At 38.9% G+C, this 22969-nt stretch overlaps 2 protein-coding genes across 5 annotated transcripts in view; both read right to left on the bottom strand.

Annotated features, from left to right (window-relative positions):
• The window catches only part of osbpl5 (oxysterol binding protein-like 5), a 41912-nt gene extending 22724 nt beyond the window's left edge, over window positions 1-19188 (bottom strand). Inside the window, exons 1-2 of the mRNA XM_054776208.1 lie at window positions 19047-19188; window positions 9670-9731 (exon numbers count right to left, since the gene is read on the bottom strand). The gene's annotated coding sequence lies outside the window, so the exon portion shown is untranslated. The remainder of the gene's footprint in view (window positions 1-9669; window positions 9732-19046) is intronic.
• Window positions 19189-20094: 906 nt separating this feature from the next.
• Window positions 20095-22969, bottom strand: part of ptprja (protein tyrosine phosphatase receptor type Ja) — a 47384-nt gene continuing 44509 nt past the window's right edge. For 2 of the 4 annotated variants that reach the window (XM_054777108.1, XM_054777109.1), the window contains 2 exons: window positions 21287-21422; window positions 20098-21203 (listed from right to left, as the gene is read on the bottom strand). In XM_054777108.1, the coding sequence (XP_054633083.1) occupies window positions 21045-21203; window positions 21287-21422 (295 nt within the window). In that variant the 3' untranslated portion in view covers window positions 20098-21044. Of the gene's footprint in view, window positions 21204-21286; window positions 21423-22969 lie in introns of all 4 variants that reach the window. The other 2 variants (XM_054777111.1, XM_054777110.1) reach the window with 2 other exon arrangements.

Raw genomic sequence — 22969 nt, 5'->3', positions numbered from 1 at the left:
AGGATGGAGCCAAACATGAAGTGAAGTCTGGCACCATGTTGACATGTTCCGATATGCTTGACTGATTTTGTGCCCATAAATCCATGTGCTCAACAATAGAAGCAGATGTTTATATTTCTTATTAATGCATTCAAATCCTGAACTTATGCAGGGCTTTTCTAGTTTCAAGTTTTCAGAAAACACTGCGTTCAATGGATACACAAAACAAAAACACAGACCATATTGCAGCAGAAGGGAGCATGGTGCCATGCTGGCTTTTGGCAGCAATGCTACAAGTATTTCAAATATCAACACATCCCCCCCCCCTTCCTTTTCCACTGATTATGTCAGAGCACCAGTCACCATACCCAATTCTGTGAAAAGGAGACAGCAAACCTTTTTGGTGTGAAATATGCTTCATAACCTGTTTAAAGATTTCAACATGCGAACACATCCTATGGTGACTGTCAGTCTAACCTCATTCCATTTACAGATCTGCCAACCTTGAAGACATTATTTTATAAGTCCTAGTCAATAGAATCTTAGCTTTGTTTGTTTTATACAGTGTCCCAATAGACCCTCCTTCAGCCTGGGATGTCCAAAGTGTGGCCTGCAGCACATTCAAAAAATATAATTTCACAAGAAAACTACAAAAATAAAAAAAAAAGAAATAAAAAAACAGCAAAAATGGAAAAATCTGCAGTAATTTTACAAGAATAAAGGCAAAATATTAAGAGAAAAAAGTTGTAATCTAAAGGGAAAAAGTTGTAATTTGACCAGAATAACGTTGTAATATTATGCGGAAAACAAATGCCATTTTAGTCGCATAAAGTTCTCATATTCAAGAAAAAAAATGTTTAAAGTTACACTTTGAGAACCAAAACAAAATAAAGTTGTAATTTTTTGGAAAATTAGGTTGGGGAAAAAGTTATAATATGATGGGAATAAAGTAAAAATATGATGGAAATAAAGTGATAATATTATGAGAAGACAATTTACAAGAAGAAAGTTGGAAAATTAAAAAAAACAAAAACAGCAGCAGCAGAAATGGGAAAAAAGAATAAAGTCAAAATTTTAAGATAAAAAAAAGTTGTACTCTAACGGGGAGGAGCTGCAATTTTACTAGAATAAACTTAAACAATAATGTCCTTTTAGTTGCACAGAGTTGAAATATTACATTATATTATTTATATTAACAATATTATTATATAATGTCATTTTCAGAGTAGCAATATGAGAAACAAAACAAAATAAAGTTCTCATTTTTGGAATATTAGGTTGGGGAAAAAAGTTATGTTATTGGCATCAAGTCAAAATATTGCAAAGATTAAGAAGAAAGTCAAATATTTGGACAATTAAAACTAAAAAATAGAAAAAGAAATGGGGGAAAAATAGCAAAGACGGAAGTTGACACCCCTGCTCTAAGCCAAGTGGTTTTGTGGTATAGACCTCAAAAAACGTTCAAACGTCCCACTGGTTACTTTTCAGGTGTCAAAATTGAGTACATTATTGTTATATTTTCACAATCACACACACACACACACACACACACACACACACACACACACACACACACTTGCAGAACAGGCTTTGAATGCCAGCAATGTGGTTGGCAAAATACAAGGATTTGATCAACTCTCACAACTCTCCCCTGATTGGTAAAGAGCGCAAAAAAGCATTCACATTGCGAACCAACCTCTTATCTTGTTGCTCACACAGTAATACTGACAGCTTTTGCTGATTCATGGAATCTTTTAAGAAATCTGACACACAGTACAGCCAAAATGTAAGAATCATGTGTCTGACAGTCAATTTCTCTCTGCCAAGGATGTACCCTTGAGCCTAATTTGAGCTGGCATTGGCTCCAGCTACGCAGGCCCTTGTAAAAGATGAGCAGTATAAAATGATTGATGGGTGTAGAAAGACGAATACAAGGGCAACTAATGTCATTATATTGATAAGGAAGATCATTATGGTCACAATAATCATTATGACCACCTCTCGCTCTTTGTTTTGTATAAAGGCTAACACCCCCCCCCCCCCCCCCCATGTTATATATATTCTTTGTGTTTTTAGTTATTAGTATGAACATTTAAGTTTTTTCTCTTTAAATTATGCCCTTTGCTCTATTTTTCCCCATTTTTGCATGTTTTGGTTTTAATTTTATTTGTATATAGTGTGCTGTGGGCCAGTAAAAAAAAGCAAGCCACGGGCCGCAAATAGGCCCCGGGCTGCACTTTGGACGCCTGCTTTTATTGCTCTTCATCAGGGTTGAGCGTGTGACATGACTACAACTCCTGTTGATTATTTAGCTTGTTAGCTTCATTCATCACGAGCGAACAATGGTAACTGAAAAGAGGAGAGTGTTCTTGCGGCCGGAACTAATCGATAGTCATTTTTATTGCAAATGTTGATCCAAAATGGGAAGAGTTGTATACACACAAGAAATAATGTTCTACAAGCCGAGCAATAGCAGCCTTTATTGTCTGCGTCGCCGCAGATTGAACATTTTTTTGCAAGGGGAGAAGCGAGCCGGTGGAGCGTACGCTGATACATTGACAGAGGTGCATAATCCAGGTTTCAGAGACATAACTCCAAACTGAATCCGGTGAAGAGCAACAACATGCGTAGAGCAGCTAAGCACACAAGCATATTCAAGGGTCAAAATACCTGCAGAGCATGAAAGATGTGTACATGTTTGCACATCTGAAACTTATGAAATGTTCATACTGTTTCATTTCCAATGGATACAGTGGTTGGGTGGGCGTACGAATAGATAGATAAAAGTCTGTGTAACAGGTAATTATAATTTGCAAGGTAGAAAAATGCCATTATGCAACATTCTCTGTAGGTGGGTTGAGTGGTTCCGTGCAGCAACTTCAGAACCTTTAGTCTCAAGTATTGTGCGAAACCAAATCAAACCAATTTGCAACTTGTTTCATGGCTGAGGTGAAGGGATGTAAGACCACATACCCCAAAATTCAAATACATCATGATATATTAACACATACTTTCTCTCACTCTAAATATCAGGCGTTTTCCCAAGTCTAACATTGTGACAGCTACAACTATAACATCATAAATTTCGGTTCTATAAATGAGCTTAGCTTGTCAAAATGAAACCAAGCTGTGAGCATCTTCGTAGCCAGATAGTGGCCATAGTTCAAAATGAGCAGTGCGGTGTAACAAGAGCGCGGTGTTAAAGTGGCCACAGTCAGCTGTGTGTCAGTCTATATTATTACACTGCAGGAGGTTCATCTCATATGAAAGTGTGAGAGCACAGCGACACTGAAAGCCAGCTGTTCCTAATAGGATGGCACAGCTTAAGTCCATACATCCTCCCACCACTCAATCCTTCTGACAGCGCCCCCAACCCTGTTAACCCCAGTTGCCAATGACGACACCACCGATGGATGGCCATATGACCTACACATAACCCAAATAGGCTGATGCCAAGTACACTACATACATCAAATATTCTACAGAGCAGGGTGGTAGAGTAGGCTTGTAGACAGGCAAAAGCATTTACTTGCCCGTTAGTTCAAGGGCCCAAACAAATGCAAATAACATTTTCGCACTTCACTGTGTTTACCTGCATAGTATCACCCTGTCACTGAGTAAAAACACTCAGCAAAATGAAACTAACAATAAAAGATGAAAACGGTTCGATCTAGTCAGACGAAAGCTGTCCTAATGAAGGGAAACGTCTAAGCCAACCTGAACAGTCCAGTTGTGATCTGTTCAATGCCCTGAGAACACAATGACCTGGAAGAATGATAATATTCACAAGCATAACAATAAAATACAGTCATCCCTCGCCGTATTGCGGTTCGATTATTGGTCCCTCGCTATATCGCGTTTTTTTCAGAAATTAATTAATAAATATATGATCGTTGTTTTATGGTAGACTGTTACCCATTATTGGCCAAAACATATCGAAATACAAGTGGTATGTAGTATTCTGGTCACTCGGCGGCAGTAATGACAAAACATTGATGAGACATTACATTACCTTGAAACTGCATTAAGTCATGAAATCAACCATGGCATGTCCCACATGACAGACTGAAACAAAGTTTTCCTCCCATTCCGCGTGGAAGTGGTACATTTTTTACTTCTTCAGTTTAGAAGAAATAAACTTGAGGCTAACTGGTTAGTGCACTAGCTAGCGGCCGTCTCGAGTCCCTACAGCATAAGAGTTGCAATGTGACGTAAGTGTAAAGGTGAGTATAGGAGTGTTATTTCATTTCTACAGGGCTCTAATAATGTTAAAATTATGGTGGTCTAGTGGTTAGCATGTTGGCCAACACAGTAACAGTCTGGAGATCGGGAAGATCTGGGTTGGATTCTCCCTTGGGCATTTCTGTGTGCAGTTTTTCCCCGTGCGTGCGTGGGTTTTCTCCGGGTACTTCGGTTTCCTCTCACATTCCAAAAACATGCATGTTAGGAGACTCTAAATTGTCCATAGGTATGAATGCGATTGTGAATGGTTGTCTATATGTGCCCTGCGATTGGCTGGCGACCAGTCCAGGGTGTACCCCGCCTGTCGCCCGAAGTCAGCTGGGATAGGCTCAAGCATGCCCCCGCAACCCTCAAAGAGGAGAAGCGGTATAGAAAATGGATGGATGGATATTGTATGAATGGCTACTTGTATATATGCTATACAAATACATATGTAGCTTATTATGCACACACATATTGGCCACAGTTACTCTGAAAACGATTTAAAAATATAACAATGTTTAATTGCGCTTTATTTTGATAAGCAGGCACCGGAATCGCCTGTCTGCCTCGCTGGCACTTGGCATGTGACCAGACACGTGACACGTCTTGTGTTGATTTTCACTTTATTTCTTATTATCGGGAGAATGACCAATAGCCCTAAAATGTGTAGTCTATTGACGCCAACTTGTCACATGCTAAGCCTATCTATCCCAGCGTGTGTGATCGCTCCCATTTCAATCTCATTCCACTTTCTGGAATTTTTGTTTACATGCCTGGCTGGCGGCTTCTAGTTAGCTTGGAGCTACACGTGGCTATTACGTTCATGGGATACATCAACCATCATCACAGCTTACTTTTTTAAAGTGTCACTTAATCTTGCTCTCTTGTTATCATAATACTTACGGCTTGTCTTCAAAACACTAGTTGTGCAACAGAAACACATAGTGTGTACAGCTTTAGACAGTGACACTATCGCAGGGGTCTCCAACAGGTAGCTCATAAGCTGACGTTGAGTAGTTCACCAAAGAATATTTGCTTCACCTCTTAGCATTTTCATCAGTGTTCTATTCAAATATGACACCGGCATTTAATGACAAATGAGCACACTGAGTGGAGATGTGCTTTGTAAATAAAGTGCAATTTAAATGTTGGCAGTGCTCTCAGCAACTTTGCCATTCCATAAACAGTTTTGCAATGTTCTCGGTTCATGTTCTGCTAGTTGTTGAAAAAAGTTAAGTAAATAAGTTAATAAATAAATAAGTCTTAAAAAATTGCCACCCTCAGTTTCATAAAATCCGAGGGGAAACCCTCTGTTCTATCATATTGTTTAAAAATGACTGTTTTTCTTCTTTTCAATAAAGATATTTAAAAATTAAACATATAGAGCTGTAATTATAATAACGTGAAACCGTGATATTTTTGGCCATGGTTATCATACTGTCAGAATTTCATACCGGCCCATGCCTAGTTGCAGTAGATTTGCAGTCGACCAAAACACACACTGCCTTGCAGAGCAGACATGGCATCTGTAAAGGTTATGGGACAGTTTAATTATAGAGAAAATGGCTTTTCCATGCACCACAGCATTTCAGTTCAAAAGCTGCTCCACGCCGACCACCCAAAAAGCATTAGGGATGTAAAAAAATATAAATAATGATCCGTCAAAAAGAGAGTGTGCCTTGCTGGAGGGGGGAATACAAAAGTGATGTAGGAAGTGGAGAAAAAGATGTGGACTTTTATTTCATACAAGAAATTGAGACCTATGGGAGTGATGGAGGCTATGATGCAATATAGAATTATATTATCTATATTATGACTATCTTTTCTACCAAAAAAAAACCCTAACACTCAAAAGAAGAAGAACGGAGGCTGACCGTTAGAGAAAAAGGAGACTCACTGCATAATTCTGTGGTATTCTGTGGGAGGACATGTGGTATAGTTCTATTCTGGGTTTTACCAAAAGTGAAGGTATAGTAAGAGGATTTGAATGGAGACAGAATTTCCCTCTGATCTTTCTTAAAATAGGACTTCCTTTGTTCTTTGCAGTCCATAATCATGGTGAACCTTTCCCACTCCTAGACCCTGACCTACTGTAGTTGGCATGCCCTTCCATGAAGTCACCTTCTTAGGAGGGTTTGTCTGCCAGGATGGAAGCCAAAGTTAACAGTTTACACACAATCGCCTACATAGCAAGGTATTCTTCTATCACAGAAAAAGGAGGCAGCGGTAAATACAAATACATGAAATTGAGGCATCATTTTATACTGCTTATACTCTGAAGGGCTACAGAGATTTAATACTGTATGCCATTCTGAATAACAAACCTTGGAGCAACATTATCTGACAAAAAGTTCAGATGTTGCTTTTGATATAGTAAAAAAAAAAAAAAAAAAAGAGAGCGAAAATAGCCAGCTGACTGTCTCACCTGTTGGATGTGGGTCAGGATTGGCCGTGCGACAACCAATGCCCCGAGCAGCACTGTCGCCATGCTGACCTAATGCAAAGAGACTGCAGTGGTGCCAGCCATGAGCCCTTTACTTTCAAGTGTAGATTTGAATTAAAAAACAAAAACAATAATTCAGTAACACTTTACAAGTACAATCTTGTGTGGAATGATTCGAGACACTGGTCTGGTTATGTGTGCATGTTATCACATTGATTTACACGCTCAAACCGTGCCCATCATTTGGGATGGTCAAACAAGAGCATGGGAAAATTCACATTCACGCTGATTGTTAGCCCAGGACAAACAGCAAGACCATACTTATTATTTATCATTAAGATGCCATTTCGTAAAATTGTAACTTCTTTTTTTCTTCTAGAATACAACTTTTATCTCTTTAATATTTTGACTTTACTTCTGTAAAATTACAGCTGTTTTTTCCATTTCTGCTATTTCAGCTTTCTTCTTGTAAATTTTCTTTTTGTAATATGACTTCATTCCCACAATATTTTGACTTTATTCTTGTAACATAACTTTTTTCGCAACCTAATTTTCCAAAAATGACAACTTTTTTTTGTTTGTTTCTCATAGTAATGCAACTTTGTTTAAAAAAAACCAACATCATTTTTCTTTAATATTTCAACTTTATGCTACAAAAATGATGTAATTTTATTATATTACTTTGTTACGACATTCTCGTAAAATTACAACTTTTTTCTCCGAATACTTTTAACTCTGTAAAATTACTGCTGATGATTAAAATCGTCCTACAAATTATTGGCGATAAACGATATTATTGTCAACATTATTTTGAGACCATTTTTTCGTTAATGTAATGATAATATATGGCATAATAATGCCACTACACTGTATCAAAAGCAATAAACTTTAATTTCTCAAGAGTATTTAACATTGTAAGTGGAATGTCAAGACCTTTTAAATAAAATAAAATAAAATAAACAACAAGACAAAGACAAAAATAACCCAATGAAATTGAAACTGTCTCTTTCAGCAAAAATTGCACAAATCACAATGAATCACACTATTTCTCATTTTAAATAATGGAAAAATGGAGAAATAAACCGAAAATATTGTGAAGTTCACTTGGGATGAGCGAGTGCACCACTATCTGTATCTCTATCTGTTCGCCCATCTAAATAATCTGCATCTGACATAAACCGGAAGTAAGCATGGTTTAACCGGAGATGGGTTGGGCTTAAATCTGTACGTTATTTTATGTATGAAATTGACATGGATGGATCAGAAGTTGCTATGTTCATTGTTTATTATTCAGCTGTATGTGTACTGTGTATGTGCGTAAGTGATCTGCAAGACAGTTTTTGACAGCCCTACTAAAAAGTAGGGCTGTCAAAAACAGTGGTTAATGGCGGTAACTAATTGATTTCATTAATTGCGTTACATTTTTTGGAGTAATTAACACATACGTATGGCCAGCCACGGCTCTCTGATATGACGACAGACAGCAGCACAGTGTGGCTCCCCCCAGAGTCTGTTGCTCCTTTATAACTTTATTCTAACCTGAACACATCAACAGCAGGGCAAATCCATCACCATATATGTATTTCCAACTCTAAACAAACTACATAAACGTCTCTAGTCCAGTCGTCATGGCAACGACACTTCTTCGTTGTCATTAGACAAACGGCGACATGCATTCACGGACACTCCAAACATTACACCAACGTCTTTATTATGCGCGTATGTGTGGTCTAAATCGGGTCACCAACACGGTGACTGCGGGTACCAGGTAGCCCCTAAGGACCCACATGAGTCACCCGCCAGCCTGTTCTAAAAATAACTCAAATAGTAGGGCTCATTCCTATCACATTGTGTGTCAATGCAGACATCAGCTCTTTGCATATACACTTCCTCGCTTCACTTTTAGCAACATTGTGTGGAATACGCTGTTAACGTTTGATGAGGTACAATGTTTTGTGGGAGTTTGGTTTGGTTTGTTTTGGATGCAGTAAAATGTTTGGTGCAGAATGAGGTGTTACGCGTGGGGAATCACGGCAACTGAAACTAAGTTCCACTGTTTCCTAACATTTATTTAAATTGTCTTTGTCACAAACTTTCATGTCACAAAATGATGATGAACAATCGGGCTGAAATTGGCAAAATCAGATCGTGTTTTATGCAGGCACGAACAAGTATTTGACACTGTTCCCTCTGTTTATTCAATATTTTTGCAGTATATTTTCACATGGCTTCAAATCACTGTAGTGGTCTGTGATTATCGTGACAGGCCTAGAACAGAGTATCGATAGCTCTCCCTCGTCATCAAACCAAAAATCACAGCAAAAGTGGTCAAGTAAAATCACTGTGAAACCGCTGTTAATAGTCTGCCAAAAAACAAGTTTACAGGAAGTAGCAGTATTTTTTTCAAATAAGCTTATTGGACTAACAGCCAAATGTGATGTCTACTACATAATTTATACACCCAACATAAATACAGACCGGAACGGTACAATTATCCTGTCAGAAGATACTAAAATACACAGTGTTCTAAAGATAGGTGGCTGAAAAGAAATGGTCCCCAGTCATTACACGTTTTAACCACATGCAAGATGAACAAATACTCCCAGCAAACCTCATCATCATATGACAACTTTGCAACGCTCATTTAAATGTTGTCTATCTTTAGACAGTCATCCATCCATGTGCAAAACCAAACATTTCTTAAATCCCATCCCAAATAAGGTCACACAAGCAAAATGTCTGTAAAACTGGTCACCATCAAGCTTGCTTTTTAACACTTGATATACATTATTCACCTATGAATGCAGAAATGATTGAATCTGCACACTTTCATTAAGAATCGATATAGTCATCAGTTGTATGGAATAAGCAAAAATACCTCGCTATGACCAAATCTAACATGAAAAGTAGTAAGTAGTAGTAATTTTAACTTGGACTTCAAATCATATAGCTAGCTGATTAAACTGAGCTCATGCATTATTGAGACATCAAATAATGGACCAAAATGGGAGAGCTCAGCTTACCTTTCACCTGAGTTGCAGCATGCACCACATCCGAAAGCCGTTGTCAAAGCCGCGTGTCTCACCTGCAGAAGCACAAATACAAAAAAGGCTTCATTTAGACTCCCAAAGTACTATGAGCATTATAAGTATCCTAGTTTCTTCTTTTCCATGCTCCTCCTGGTCACACCACCTCACTAAGGAGGGTGGAGCCTCAACACACCCAGCCCCAGGCTCAGTCCTAAGGGAGGCTCCCTCTGTGTCTGTTTACCACCTGCACACACACACACACACACACACACACACACACACACCACTTGTAGTAAACTAATTCTGCAAAGCTGCAGATAAAATACAACTCGAACAATTCTGACCCCATTCAAGAAGGGTCCTAGTGGGCAACACTTCAACTGGAAGCACCGACATCATTCAGTGATGCTGTTTACTTACTTAACAGGAATATAAACAAATGTGTATCGTATTTGTTTCAGGCTCCCAGATTAACTAAAACCACAATGAGGTGGGAACACAGTGAGTCCCTTTGCCACTGAATCACACAACAAAGCAGGGGTGTAATTTTAGAAAGCATGCTGTGTTCTGCAATCTTTTCACCAAGATGCTGATTTTGCTGCCGCCTTGGTGGCAGAACATTCTGTGCCACACGTCATATCTCGTTGCATCTTCCTCACAACCGCAAGCCCTAGTAACATGCTAGCATTGTACGGACTGTAAATGTGGCTTTATACACAATTGTGAAAATGACTTGGATGCAAAATAGCAGGGGTGTCATGAGATCCCGCCAGATAAAAACGTGACTTTAAATTTCTCGTTTACAGAAAAGCTGTCTTGCAAAAACAGGGCAGCCAGAAGTCAATCAATCAGACTGTGAGCTATGGCATCGCTATTGTCAATGATAATACACGTAATGTGGAAGTGGCAGTGCGGGAGGCAGGATTGGAATTGCACATTAAGTGCTTTAAGTGAACCTTGCAATCCTACCTGCATTTGCCGTTCCCAGTGTCACTCACTCGTAAAGTGTGACTGTCTTTTCATCTGAGTTGAACAGTTGACACTGCGTTAATGTAGAATAACAATAATGTAGAGTAATTCTACATTTGATCAACGTTACTTAAGATTTGTCGGATCAAAACACTATTGCTGCATGTGACTTCTATCCAACATGTGATAGTAGTAGGCCTGACACAATAACAAATTTTGCTGCCACGATAACAAATTTTGCTGGACGATAATTGTCCTACAAATTATTGCCGATAAACAATATTATTGTCAACATTATTTTGAGACAATTTTTTATTTATGTAATGATAATATGGCATAATAATGAGAGTACATGGTATCAAAAGTAATAAACTTAATTTCTCAAGAATATTTAAAATTGTTATGGAATGTCAAGAGCTTTTATATAAAATAAAACAAACAACATAATCAACAAACAAAAAAAAGACAAAACACCCCAATGAAAATAGTCTCTTTTTGCAAAAATTGCACTTATATAAAAAAAATGACACTCAATCACAATATTTCTGATTTTGAATCAGGAAATACTGTGACGTTCACACTGTGTGTCAATGCAGACATCAGCTCATCTGCATATACACTTCCATGATTCACATTTAGCAACATTGTGTGGAATACGGCGTTTACATTTAATAAGGTGTAAGGTTTTGTCGGACTTCGGTCAAAGTACATGTTTTGGATGCAACAAAATGCGTTTGGTGCACAATGAGGTGTTATGCTTAGGGAATCACGGCTACTAAAACGTAAGTTCCACCGTTTTGTATTATTAATTTGTCTTTGTCACAAACTTTTTCATGTCACAAAATGATGATGAACAAACGGGCAGAAGCCAAGTTCAGACGACGAAGAATAACACAGGACATGGCAAAGTATATCCACATAGTGGCCGCGCTGGACTTCCACTTTCTCTCATATCGTAGAAACGGTATGATGCAAAATCTTAGTGGTTTGGAATTAATATTTTGACTTTATTCTTGTAAAATAACAGCATTTTTTTTTACATTTCTGCTGTTGTATTTCTTTTTCCATTTTTTAACTATTTCAACTATCTTCTTGACAATTGTCTTCTTTTATGACCTAATTTCCATAATTTTGACTTTATTCTCGTAACATTTTGTACAACTTTTTCCGTGACCTAATTTTCCCAAAAAATTCCATCTTTGTTGTTTTGCTGTCGTTGTGTTGCTGTAGTTTTTTTTGTTTTATTTTTATTTTTTTTTGCTGTAGTTTTTTTTTTGTTAAATCATATTTTTAGAATGCGCTTCGGGTCAATAAGAAAAACAGCCTTGGGCTGCAAATGGCCACGGGGCCAAACTTTAAATGCCCCTGATTTAATTAATCATTTTTAATAAGACCAGCCCATTATTAGATACATTAATTTGAATAAAATGTCCTTTTCCGTAAGCTATGTTTACCAAGTTTGAGAACCCAGGCGTGGTCACTGTAAAAAAAAGTTCAAGATTATATCGGAGTTCTGTGATGCGGTCTGCCGAGACAAGTACTCCTAAATATCATGCTTTATTTTGTGTGTAGTGTTTATTTTCGCTGCCTCACTACTCCACTGTCCAAAAGGAAACTGCATATTTTACACATTACTACTGGTTGTACATACTATGAACTATATTATAGACGCTTTTTAGGCAACAGTGTTAGAGGAGTGACTGTGAAATTGTCTGTAAGCGACAGAATGCCAAGAAAGTGGACATCAGCTGCCAGCTGCCAAACGGGGCTTAACAGACTGATGTCAAGCTGTGACGTAACTCAGCCTCCCAGCAACATCTCTTTCGTAATACAACAGTCTGCTAAAAAGTATGTCAGACGTGACGACAACTTAAGCCAAGCTAATCATTTTTAGAGACAGCAAGGCCATTTATCCTTTTTTTTTTTTTTTTTATAAATGGATTTTGAATGCAGCGGGTTGTTTTTAATAGGATGAAATGGCTCCTTAGATCAGTGAACGCTGGTTATTGATTAGAGGAGTGACATGTTGCAGACACATCTTTTAAGGCGCCATTACCCTTGTAAAAAGATCACTGGATGCATGATGTTGAAACTGGTCTAAAAATATGCACACCAGGCACCCTGCAGCCTAGAAACCACGGATACTAGACTTAAAACAGGACTGCCGACTCGGCCGCACATAAATGGAACAGTGTGTATTACACTATGGAGCAGAAAGACCACCGTGATGGTGAGTGGGGCTAGGCGGACAACAGTGTACAATGTATTTACTAGCTCTAAGCGCAGTATAAAATAAAGTTAGACATTGTGCGTACACTTTGATAAAATGGATGAATGTTATTTACTAAACAAAATGAATTTATGTGTACACAGTGGTGTGAAAAAGTGTTTGCCCCTTTCCTGATTTCTTATTTTATTGCATGTTTGTCACACTTAAATGTTTCAGCTCATCAAACAAATGTAAATATTAGTACATGACAACACAGCTGAACACAATTGCCCCTTAAACCTAATATCTGGTTGGGCCACCCTTGGCAGCAACGACTTCAATCAAGTGTTTGCAATCATTTGCCATGAGTCTCTTACAGCCCTGTGGAGAAATTTTGGCCATCATATTTGCAGAATTGTTGTAATTCCGCCACACTGGAGGGTTTTCCAGCATGGGCCACCTTTTTAAGTCATGCCACAGCATATCAATAAGTCAGCATCTCAGGTCAGAACTTTGACTAGGCCACTCCAAAGTCTTCATTTTATTTCTCTTCAGCCATTCAGAGGTGGACTTGCTAGTGTGGTTTGGATCATTATCCTGCTGCAGATCCCAAGTTGGTTTCAGCTTGAGGTCACCAACAGATGGCCGGGCATTCTCCTTCAGGATTATTTGATAGACAGCAGAATTCATGGTTCCATTTATAGCAGCAAGTCTTTCAGACCAGCACGCTACCACCACCATATTTTACTGTTGGTATGCTGTTCTTTTTCTGAAAAGCAGCGTTACTTTTACGCCAGATTCTTAATACTTCAACTCGATGCTGGGAAAATGAGATTTTTTCTCATAATATTACAAGACTACTCTTGTAAAACGGCAACTTTTTTTCTCGTTAAAATACAACTTTTTTCTCTCAATATTTTGACTTTATTCTCATAAAATTACAGCTGTGTTTTTTTCCATTTCTGCTGTTTTTTGTTTTTCATTTTCGAACTAGTTCAACTTTCTTCTTGTAAGCTGTCTATTTGTAATATATATTACTTTATTCCCATAATATTTGGACTTTATTCCCATAATATATTTTCCAGAATTTACATCCTTATTTTGTTTTGTTTGTTTGTTTGTTTCTCATCATTTTCCTTTTTCTTGTAAAAACACCACCAATCCCAGCTGGTTAGGAAGATGGGATGTGGGGTCATGTCTACAGTGTCTGCTTGAACATGGCATCTTTTCAGTATTTCCCGCTGCACAGCATGGGAGCCAGGACATCTGTTGTGCCTTGCTGCTCCAAGAAGCAGCGATTAAAACACAGCACCCATCACCCACGGAATGTGACTCAAACACCTCGTTGCATTCTCACTGAGCCACCATTCTCATCCATCGCTCTCTCCTCGGTTGCCATCCGACGGACGACCGAGCAAAGCCAGAGCTGGAGTTGATAGGCTTAGGGAGCAACACCCATTAAATATCAGCGGCTGAACAAGGTAGGCCGTCACATGTCGTGAGCAGACGCTGACCATAACAGATCCAAGGCAGGGAAATGTCAATCATTATTAAAGCTATAATGATAAGAATTTAATGGGCCATTTGTTTTGGTTATGATGTTCATATAAAGCAACCGACATAAGCAGGGTGATTTTTTTATTGATTGGCTGACCTACTTGCTTTGGCCTGTCAGTATTACTAACATTCAAAATGACACACTATTTTTGCAGCGTGTCACCAGGCGGTCATTCAATAACAGATCATTACACAGCTACAGCTCATCATTAAACCTTTGTGGCTTTGGAAGCCAGCGTGATTGGGTGAAATGGTTGAATACGAAGTGCTAAGTATTTTACTGCAATTACTTCAACTGTGGGGACAATTATTGATCATTTCATTATTATAAAAAAAACATAATGGAATAGGAGATTTTTTTTCCTGAACTGCTGTTTCAATATGAGAAGAAAAATGCTACCTGGAGGATTTGCATGGGTGTGGGGATCATACGATCTAATGCTAGTTCTTTTTATTCTAATTTACAATTGTTGTAAACTAAAGACGTCCACAACATGTGAACACAACCTAAGCATGAAATGAATACATGCAATTCAATATTAGATCAGCCTGGAGTTTGTTTTCAAAGAGAAGATTAAAACGGCGTCGCATGATGTGACAAATATGCACATTAGCACTCAATGACGTCATCAAATATTGGCTTTATGCATATTCCCACACAGTATCAGCGTTTGGGGACAAATATGACGTGAAAGACGAGCAGGGAAAAATGCAGTACAAAGTCTTATCTGTGCAGTGTTGGAGAACACAACTCCGGTGTGTTCAAGGACCGTGGAACAAAGTGAGAAGGGTCGCCACTGGCCTAAACACGTTTTGCAATCAAGCAAGAATGCGACAAACAACAACATATTGGGATAACGTAGCACGAGCTACTAAGCATGCCACGCAGCAGGAATATGTTGGTGTCATTTTGGCATGGGTGGGTGCTGTGTGCTTAAAAATATAGAGCAAAAATGCAGAATGTGAAGACAAAAAGCTGAAATGTTGATACTAATAAGTAATAATAACACAAAACTTTGTCCTGGAATATATTTTACAAAAAATTACAATGAAAATTCTAACATTTTACAAAAAACGTACAAAATTTTTCAAAAAAAATGTTTTTCCAAAAAAAAACTTTTTTAAACAAGAAATTATGAATTTTTACAAAACAATTGCAAACTTTTGAAAAAAAAAATATTTTTTTAATATGATAAAAGAAAATATAAAATATGTAAAAATATCAATGTGGCCCCCTGCATCTTTTGTTTTTTCAGTATGCGGCCCTCCTTTATTTGTATGTCCATGTGGTGCAGTAGGTAGGTTACATTGGGGGTGTACGGTGGAACTGGCTCAACAACCCCAAGTTGCTCAAGATGCAACTCGACAAAACCTAACATCCACAATCAGACTTAATTGGTCCCGTGACGGTGGTCATTAGCTTACAAACTTTGTCAAGCCTGGTTTTCGGCGCGTTCACATGGAAGGGGGTGTTTGACGTCATATTATTCTACTTCCGCTGAAAAGTGAAGCGATCCCAGCTAGTGTATTTTCCAAAAAATGAGTACGTAATTATTATGGAGCGCTATGAGGACTTCTCAAAAGATTATGATTGCTAAACGCATCACTGTTGCCGCCAATAGAACAATGAAGGACCGCTGACAGGACAATGCTGAGCATGTAATGGGCAAGTTCACACTGATTATTATACAAACTATACCCTACTAGTCTTTTCATTTATCAACGCTCAACATTGCACAATTTTGACATTTTAATACTTATCCAGTTGAAAAAAATTAATGACTTGGAGAAAACACGTATATTTTGAAATCTTAGCAGTATGTCTTCTTGGTGTATCTCGTAACCACTAGATGGCAGTGTTGACGTGGGTACTCACACAAGGACTACGGTGACGTTTACGTCTGCTAATGTTGGCCTAATTATTAATATTTCATATTGCATTTAATTCCTGGTGCTCATGTGAGCATATCTAGCATATTCCCTTGTCTGAAAATCTCTCACTTGTAGATGGATAACATAATCAGGGAATGCTCTTTTTTTTTGGCCATGTCCCTCGGGAACCTCGTAGGTTCTCAATAAATGGTAACGCCATTTCCGAATGAGTTAAACAGTGAAACAGTGGCATTTTCATAGCTGATTTTAAGCTGAACGCCTGGACATAACCTGGTCCTGACCAGGTTATGAGTTATTATATGAAGCCGCTTTAAAAGAGAGCTACCTTCGCTGAACACAAAAGTCTGGCTTTCAACTCAACAAAGCTCGCTAACCCACTAAATTTGCTTTGCCGTATACCACCATTGTGTGTCACGCGTTGTTTGTATCGCTTTTTTGCACAAGCTACCGATTGCATCTGACTAGCCCCTGTGCGACTCAAGCGTGCCACAGTAGCACTGCAAGTCATGTTGCCATGCTGTGACTACGTAGTAACAGGCACATTCATGACAACATCTAATTAGGCCTGTCGCTATAACAAATTTTGCTGGTCAATAATTGTGCTAAAATGTATTGTCGATAATCGATAATTTAGACCTTTTTTTTTTTTAAACCATATCATCATTTGGTTTATTATTTTTCAATGATCATTTTGTCTTGTCACATTTGCGCTACTAGACGGCACTCAAGCGTCGTGTACCTGACGCACAGAAGCCGCCTACTAGAACACTCACGGATCGCGGGACGTCACAGACCGGTCCTACTCATGGTGTCAAAAGAGCCACACAGCAACGCAAAAGGTGGATTAAAACAGACAAGACAGTGAGCGAAAATGCAATGTTGCTGATATCTCCCAGGCAATTCCTACTGTTGGCTTTTCAACCGTATTGAAAGGTTGCATTTCTTTTGCAATGTAGCGAGCGACACTGAATGTGCACCAGTTTGCGATGTTCCTTTTAATATTTACTCTGCAGATCAAACGCCTCAGTAAGCGCTGACTGTCGGGAAGAAGGCTTTGCTTTACATCCACACTGGAACTGTAGCATTCGGCCAAATAACTTTGTCAAATAACACAAGCAGAGTGAACCCTCTTGTCATCCAGCCTGTGTACCACAGAGAGACCAACATAGGACGCAGACGCGCATACACATAAATGTAAATCTATCGAGGGCTCATAGTTAGACATGTTTTGTTTTTTATTGTTCGATAATCGATATATCCATTATTGCAACAGGCCTACATGTAATGCAGTATGTTGGTCATTTCGAGCATTACCGAAACTTCCTTCCTGGGCGCATTGATTTCACATAGCAACATAGAAACAAACGCTACACCTCGTGTTAACGTTTCCAAACTCGAAAAAAAGAAACACAGCAGCGGTGTCACATTACCTTTCGGTAGAGTGTGTGGTGAAGCTAGACACTAGCCAGTGTGGTGTGGCGAGGTGTCACTACCCCAATAACATAGTCCTTTGGCATAACAATGTTAACAACAACAATGGATTATGTAAATGGGGCGTTGTTGGCGTTTTTTTCAAAAGGCTTTATAGGCGGAATAGGTGTGTCCCATATGTGTATTCTTAGCTGCCTCTTTTTTTCCTGTCTTTATACCTTTAGAACGCACAGAAAAAAGAAAGACGTGTGTTCATGTCTCACATAAGTATTGTGGATGATGGGCAAAATTCCCCCAAAAAATCCTGCAGTTGCCCTTTAAGACGTTTGGGACCAAACAGTCTGCCGGCCCTGGCCTAGTGTGAGTACGTCCGAATTGGAGACTCGAAATGAAGGTGATCAGTTCAAGGTGTACCCCGCCTCTCTGTCAAAGCTAGCTGGGATAAGCTCCAGCTCACCTGTGACCCCGACGAGGACAAGAGAAAATGAATAGATAAATCAAATGATGAAGTTGTATTTGTAGCACAAATATCCAGCATTGATGCAAATTCCCAATAATGGCACTGCCCACCGTCTTCAACATGAAGCACAGGAGCACGCTGCAGACCAGCTTATCACATTCACAATCACTCCCAAACAGAAATGGTTGGACAACGCCTACACATTACACAATTTCAATGTCTACCACCCACTCTGTGCTCGCCATGCCACCACACCACTTTGAGCATCTGTCACGTCATGCTGTAGCACGCAACATGGTGATGTGAAGATGTGCAGCATGTTTAAAGGATGAAGGTGAGCGTGCGCTAGCTAGTATCTGGAGGAACTGGTCCGTCACGTGCCCTTATTTGGGTTAACGTTTCGCTCTCAGTTGGGAAGTCCACTTTGCCCATCCACATACAACAGCCATCACGGAGATACGTGCTTTGATAGCACAGACAACTTAAGAATGGTGTCAAGTGTTTGTGCTAGCTACATGAAAGAGGATGGGCTAACGTCGCGAACGTGGCGACGGTTTACTTGGTGCGGCTAAAGCTAGCTACACCCGTTAGCCCCTGCCCTGCCCTCACACAACGGACACAAGTGGGGCGAATTCCTTCGAATGTTTAACCGTTGAGTAGTTCCAAAATAAGGTCCAAGACGTCCTTCACTTTTCCAGTCAGTGTGCCATTCGCTAAAAGAAAAAATAAAGCGCGCGCGCGGCTGCCACATCACAACCGCGAAACGCACGCTATTTCAAGAAATCCAAGTAACGGTAGCTAAAAATAGCAAGTTGCCAAAAGCAACGCGTTGACGCCAAAATGTCAACTTACTCTGCGTCGACCGAGTTCATGCAGTCGTCTTCAAGCTGCGTACCCACTTCGGCATCATAGTCACAAGAACTGGTTGTTAGAGGAGTGCTCCGGAGAAGTTGCTGCGTATGACGACCAGTGACGACTGGACCCACCACCGTGCTGCAGCTGGTGCTGCTGTTGCCGCTGCAATGGGCGCTCTGGCGCCCCCTGCGGTCATAGGGGGTATGACATAAATGAAGAGCCTCATCCCCTCCCTGCACTACAGTACTCGGGTCACATCCGGAAAGTATTGACTTTCCCCACATTTTGTTATGTCACAGCCTTATTCTAGAATGGATTCAATTCATTTTTAACTTAAGTTCCAAAAAAAATTGCAAATGTATTAAAAAATAAAAACAAGACATCACATGTACAGTAAGTACATAAATATTCACAGCTTTAAAATACTTTCTAGATGCATTTGTTGGTGATGTCAATCATGACAAGGCACATGAAAAAGTCAAAAGAACCCATGTTCCAAAACAAACAGGACGGGGGTTCTATTTTTGTCAAACCAGGGGTGGGGCACTCAAATCATATGACTTGACTCAAGTCTCAAATTTGAGGACTTGCTTGTGACTTCACGACTTGCGACAGTCGACGCGGAAGGACTTGAGTTCTTTAATTCATGTTTGCATTTTTCAAAATTTTATTTTCTGTATTTTATTGCTTTATTGTATTCATTCATTTGCTCGCCTATAAGTGCCAATACGTTTTTAGAAAAGCGCTTCCAATTAAAAGGTATCATTGTTATTATTAAAAACAGGTGCAGCGTACTTTGACATCGGGCCGGGAGGCAGGGGGCGCGGTGGGCACATATAGGTGTGGAGATCCACCAGGTCCAACTCAGGTCCAAGACAGGTAAGGCCGTGCGGCTATTGTTGCCTATGCAATCCGATAATCGACAAATGCATCCGTTTATAGGCAGACATACATACTGTAGTTATTATTATTACAGTATCTTAAGTGTCTACAACTATGCTACAGCTGCAACACTGCACAAACGTTTGCCGTCTGGTGGCGCAGCGTTGCTAAAACACACTGAAAGACAACAGCAAACACACTGGAGAGCCATAAACAAACAAAAAGTCCGCTTAATCCTATTTTGCTTCATTGCCACGCAAAGAACATTGACAGGTTTGCATTGCACCAGCGTGCATCTCATAACACATCATAAAAAGAAAACAAATCATAATAATAAAGACATTGTACACATTCTTTGTGACTGTGTCCTGTATTTTCTTAAAAACACAAGTGCTTCCATACATCTTTAATTACACTGGAATAATGCTTCCAAAGAATGTACCGGTCCAATGAAAAATGATCATTTTTAGCACAGACAAACGCAAAAACAAACATAAAAAAATGTTAATCCCATATACAAATAGGGATGTTGTTGATACGCAGCAGGAAGTAACACATTATTGTGCAGAGTAATGTGAAATACATAAAAAATTGTATGACACCATAATACAGGAATGATGAATGTTCCAAACTGGCCAAGTAAAAAAAAAAAAAAAAAATGCATCCAGTGCATTATTCACATTAGTGTATATAAATAACCAAAAGTAACTTCAATAGGTGCAAAGCCATTAAAAAATGCTAATATTATATTCACTTATGTTTACGTGGGAAGACAAGTCCAGCTCTTTCAACTAGGGTGTACTTGGATGCCATCTGCTGGTTTAAAGCCACATTGCGGCGGCACGGAACCACCATCTCCACCAATGATGACACGTTTCTTTTTACACTTTACAAGTGTCAGTAATAATACCCATACAGTGTCCAATATACCTGAGCAACAGCAATAATTACAGTGGACAGCTACATCATTCAGATATCTTATAAAAAAACAACCACACAATTTAACATTTGGTAAACAATTTACATCGATGTAGGGTCTATCTCCAAGACCAATGGTGATTTCGAGAAGTTCTCCCTTTTTCCAATATTCCATATTTGTAATATTTCCTGGGCTTATGCATCGTGGCATCCGTATTTATAAAAACCTTTTTTGGGTTCCACATTCTCATAAATGGAGAGCGCAGCCGTGTTTTGGTAGATTAGATCCACATTAGTTCCAGTTCTTGATCGGATGATGTCCATTGCGCAGTGGTTTAAAAACACATACTGGTCCTGCACAGACGTACGCCACAAATGTTAATAAGCACGCGGGCGACAACAGACAATTCTGCATGAGCGGAAGCTGTGTTTTGTACCTCCGTCTGCACCATGAGGGGGCGGTGCATGCGTAGGTCATGGACAACTCCGTACACGTCCACAACGTTGTCAATTTCAATTTGGAAGATCAGACGATCGATGGCTATGAAGGTGCCTGTGCGGCCCACCCCAGCACTGAACACAGAAAGAGAGAGAAAAAGACAGCATGAAAGCTTAAAAAAAATTAATTAATTAAAAAAAGGGGACAAATCAATTTTTACAAGGATTTTTACAAGGATTTTTACAAGGATAACATCAACCTATTAAGAGAAAAAGTCGTATTCTTACATGAAAAATTTAAATAGTTGGACATAATTCAAAAAGACAGCAGCTTGTATGATCTTGCATTTTGTGGGAATAAACTCGTAATATGAGAAAAAAAAATGTCATTTTAGTAGCATAGAGTTTAAATAGTAAAGCAAAAATCGTATTTTTTAAAACAAACACTCAAAACAAAATAAAGTTGTAAAGTTGAAAATTAGGTTGGGGTACAAGTTATAATGTAGGAATAAAGTCAAAATGTTATGGCAATAAAGTTTTATTATTACAAAAAGAAAATGTATAAAAATATTGAGGAAGAAAGTTGAAATATTTGGAAAATTAATAAAACAACAGCAAAAATGGGGGAAAAAAAGAGCAAAGAGTGAAGTTGATACTAAGAGAAGCCTTTTCACCTATGTCACAAAGCTGTGATGCATTTTTTTTCTTGAAACATATATAACTCCTTAGCATTTCTGATTACAATTTGTAATCAGATTAATTATGGTTTTCAAATTAATGAATCCCGATTAATCACCATGTCACACTATGTCTGAAATATGCCCATTTTTACTGTATTCTATTGAAAGAAAGACGAATGACAGGGCAGGATTTTATATACTGTATATATATACTGTATGTCTTAACAGCACCAAAATAACTGAAAATTTAAATGAAGTTAGGAGATGGCACACATGTCTGACAATCTATTTACCTAATACTGGTTTCCTTAATAGCAGAATATTTGAGTGGGACTTTAACTGTTATTTATGAGCGACTAGGAGTTGCGTTCAAAGACACCACGTCATTTAAGCTGGATTCACATGTTTTGAGTGATTTTTCTCAGATTTCCGAGCACACTTAAATGCAGCAAATTGTACTTCTGCATTAAGAGTTACAAAGTTAGTGATAAGAATATCCACTTATTGTTTTTCTTTGCATTTCTGTTTATTTAGACCACACGGACACGCATAACAAAGACGTTGTAGTGGTGTACGGAATGTCCTTGAATGCATCTCGTGGTCTGTCCAGTGACATTGAGGAAGAGTCGTTGCAATCACGAATGGACTAGAGATGTGTTTGTTTGGAGTTGGAGATACGTGTGTGGTGTTGGAATTGCACTGCCGTTGATGTGTTCAGGTCAGAATAATGTTGTAAAAGAGTGTCAGACTCTGTGTGACTCTGTGGGGGGCCACACCGTGCCGCCGTCTCCCTGTCATAACAGAGAGCTGTGCCTTGCCATGATGCGTATGCGTTAATTACGCTAAAAAATGTAACATAATTAATGAAATAAATTAGTTACCGCCGTTAGCGCGCTATTTGTGACAGCCCCAATATCTTTTCAAAGTGGTCCTTTTCCGCTACGTGGCCGTTGCTGGAAAAAGTTTGGACACCCGTGGCTGATGCGCTGAAAATGCTAAGTG

This window comes from Dunckerocampus dactyliophorus, chromosome 5 (genome assembly GCF_027744805.1).
Source record: "Dunckerocampus dactyliophorus isolate RoL2022-P2 chromosome 5, RoL_Ddac_1.1, whole genome shotgun sequence".
Taxonomy (NCBI): Eukaryota; Metazoa; Chordata; class Actinopteri; order Syngnathiformes; family Syngnathidae; genus Dunckerocampus; species Dunckerocampus dactyliophorus.
The sequence above is the reverse complement of the archived record's forward strand: the minus strand, read 5'-3'. Positions and strand labels throughout refer to the sequence as shown.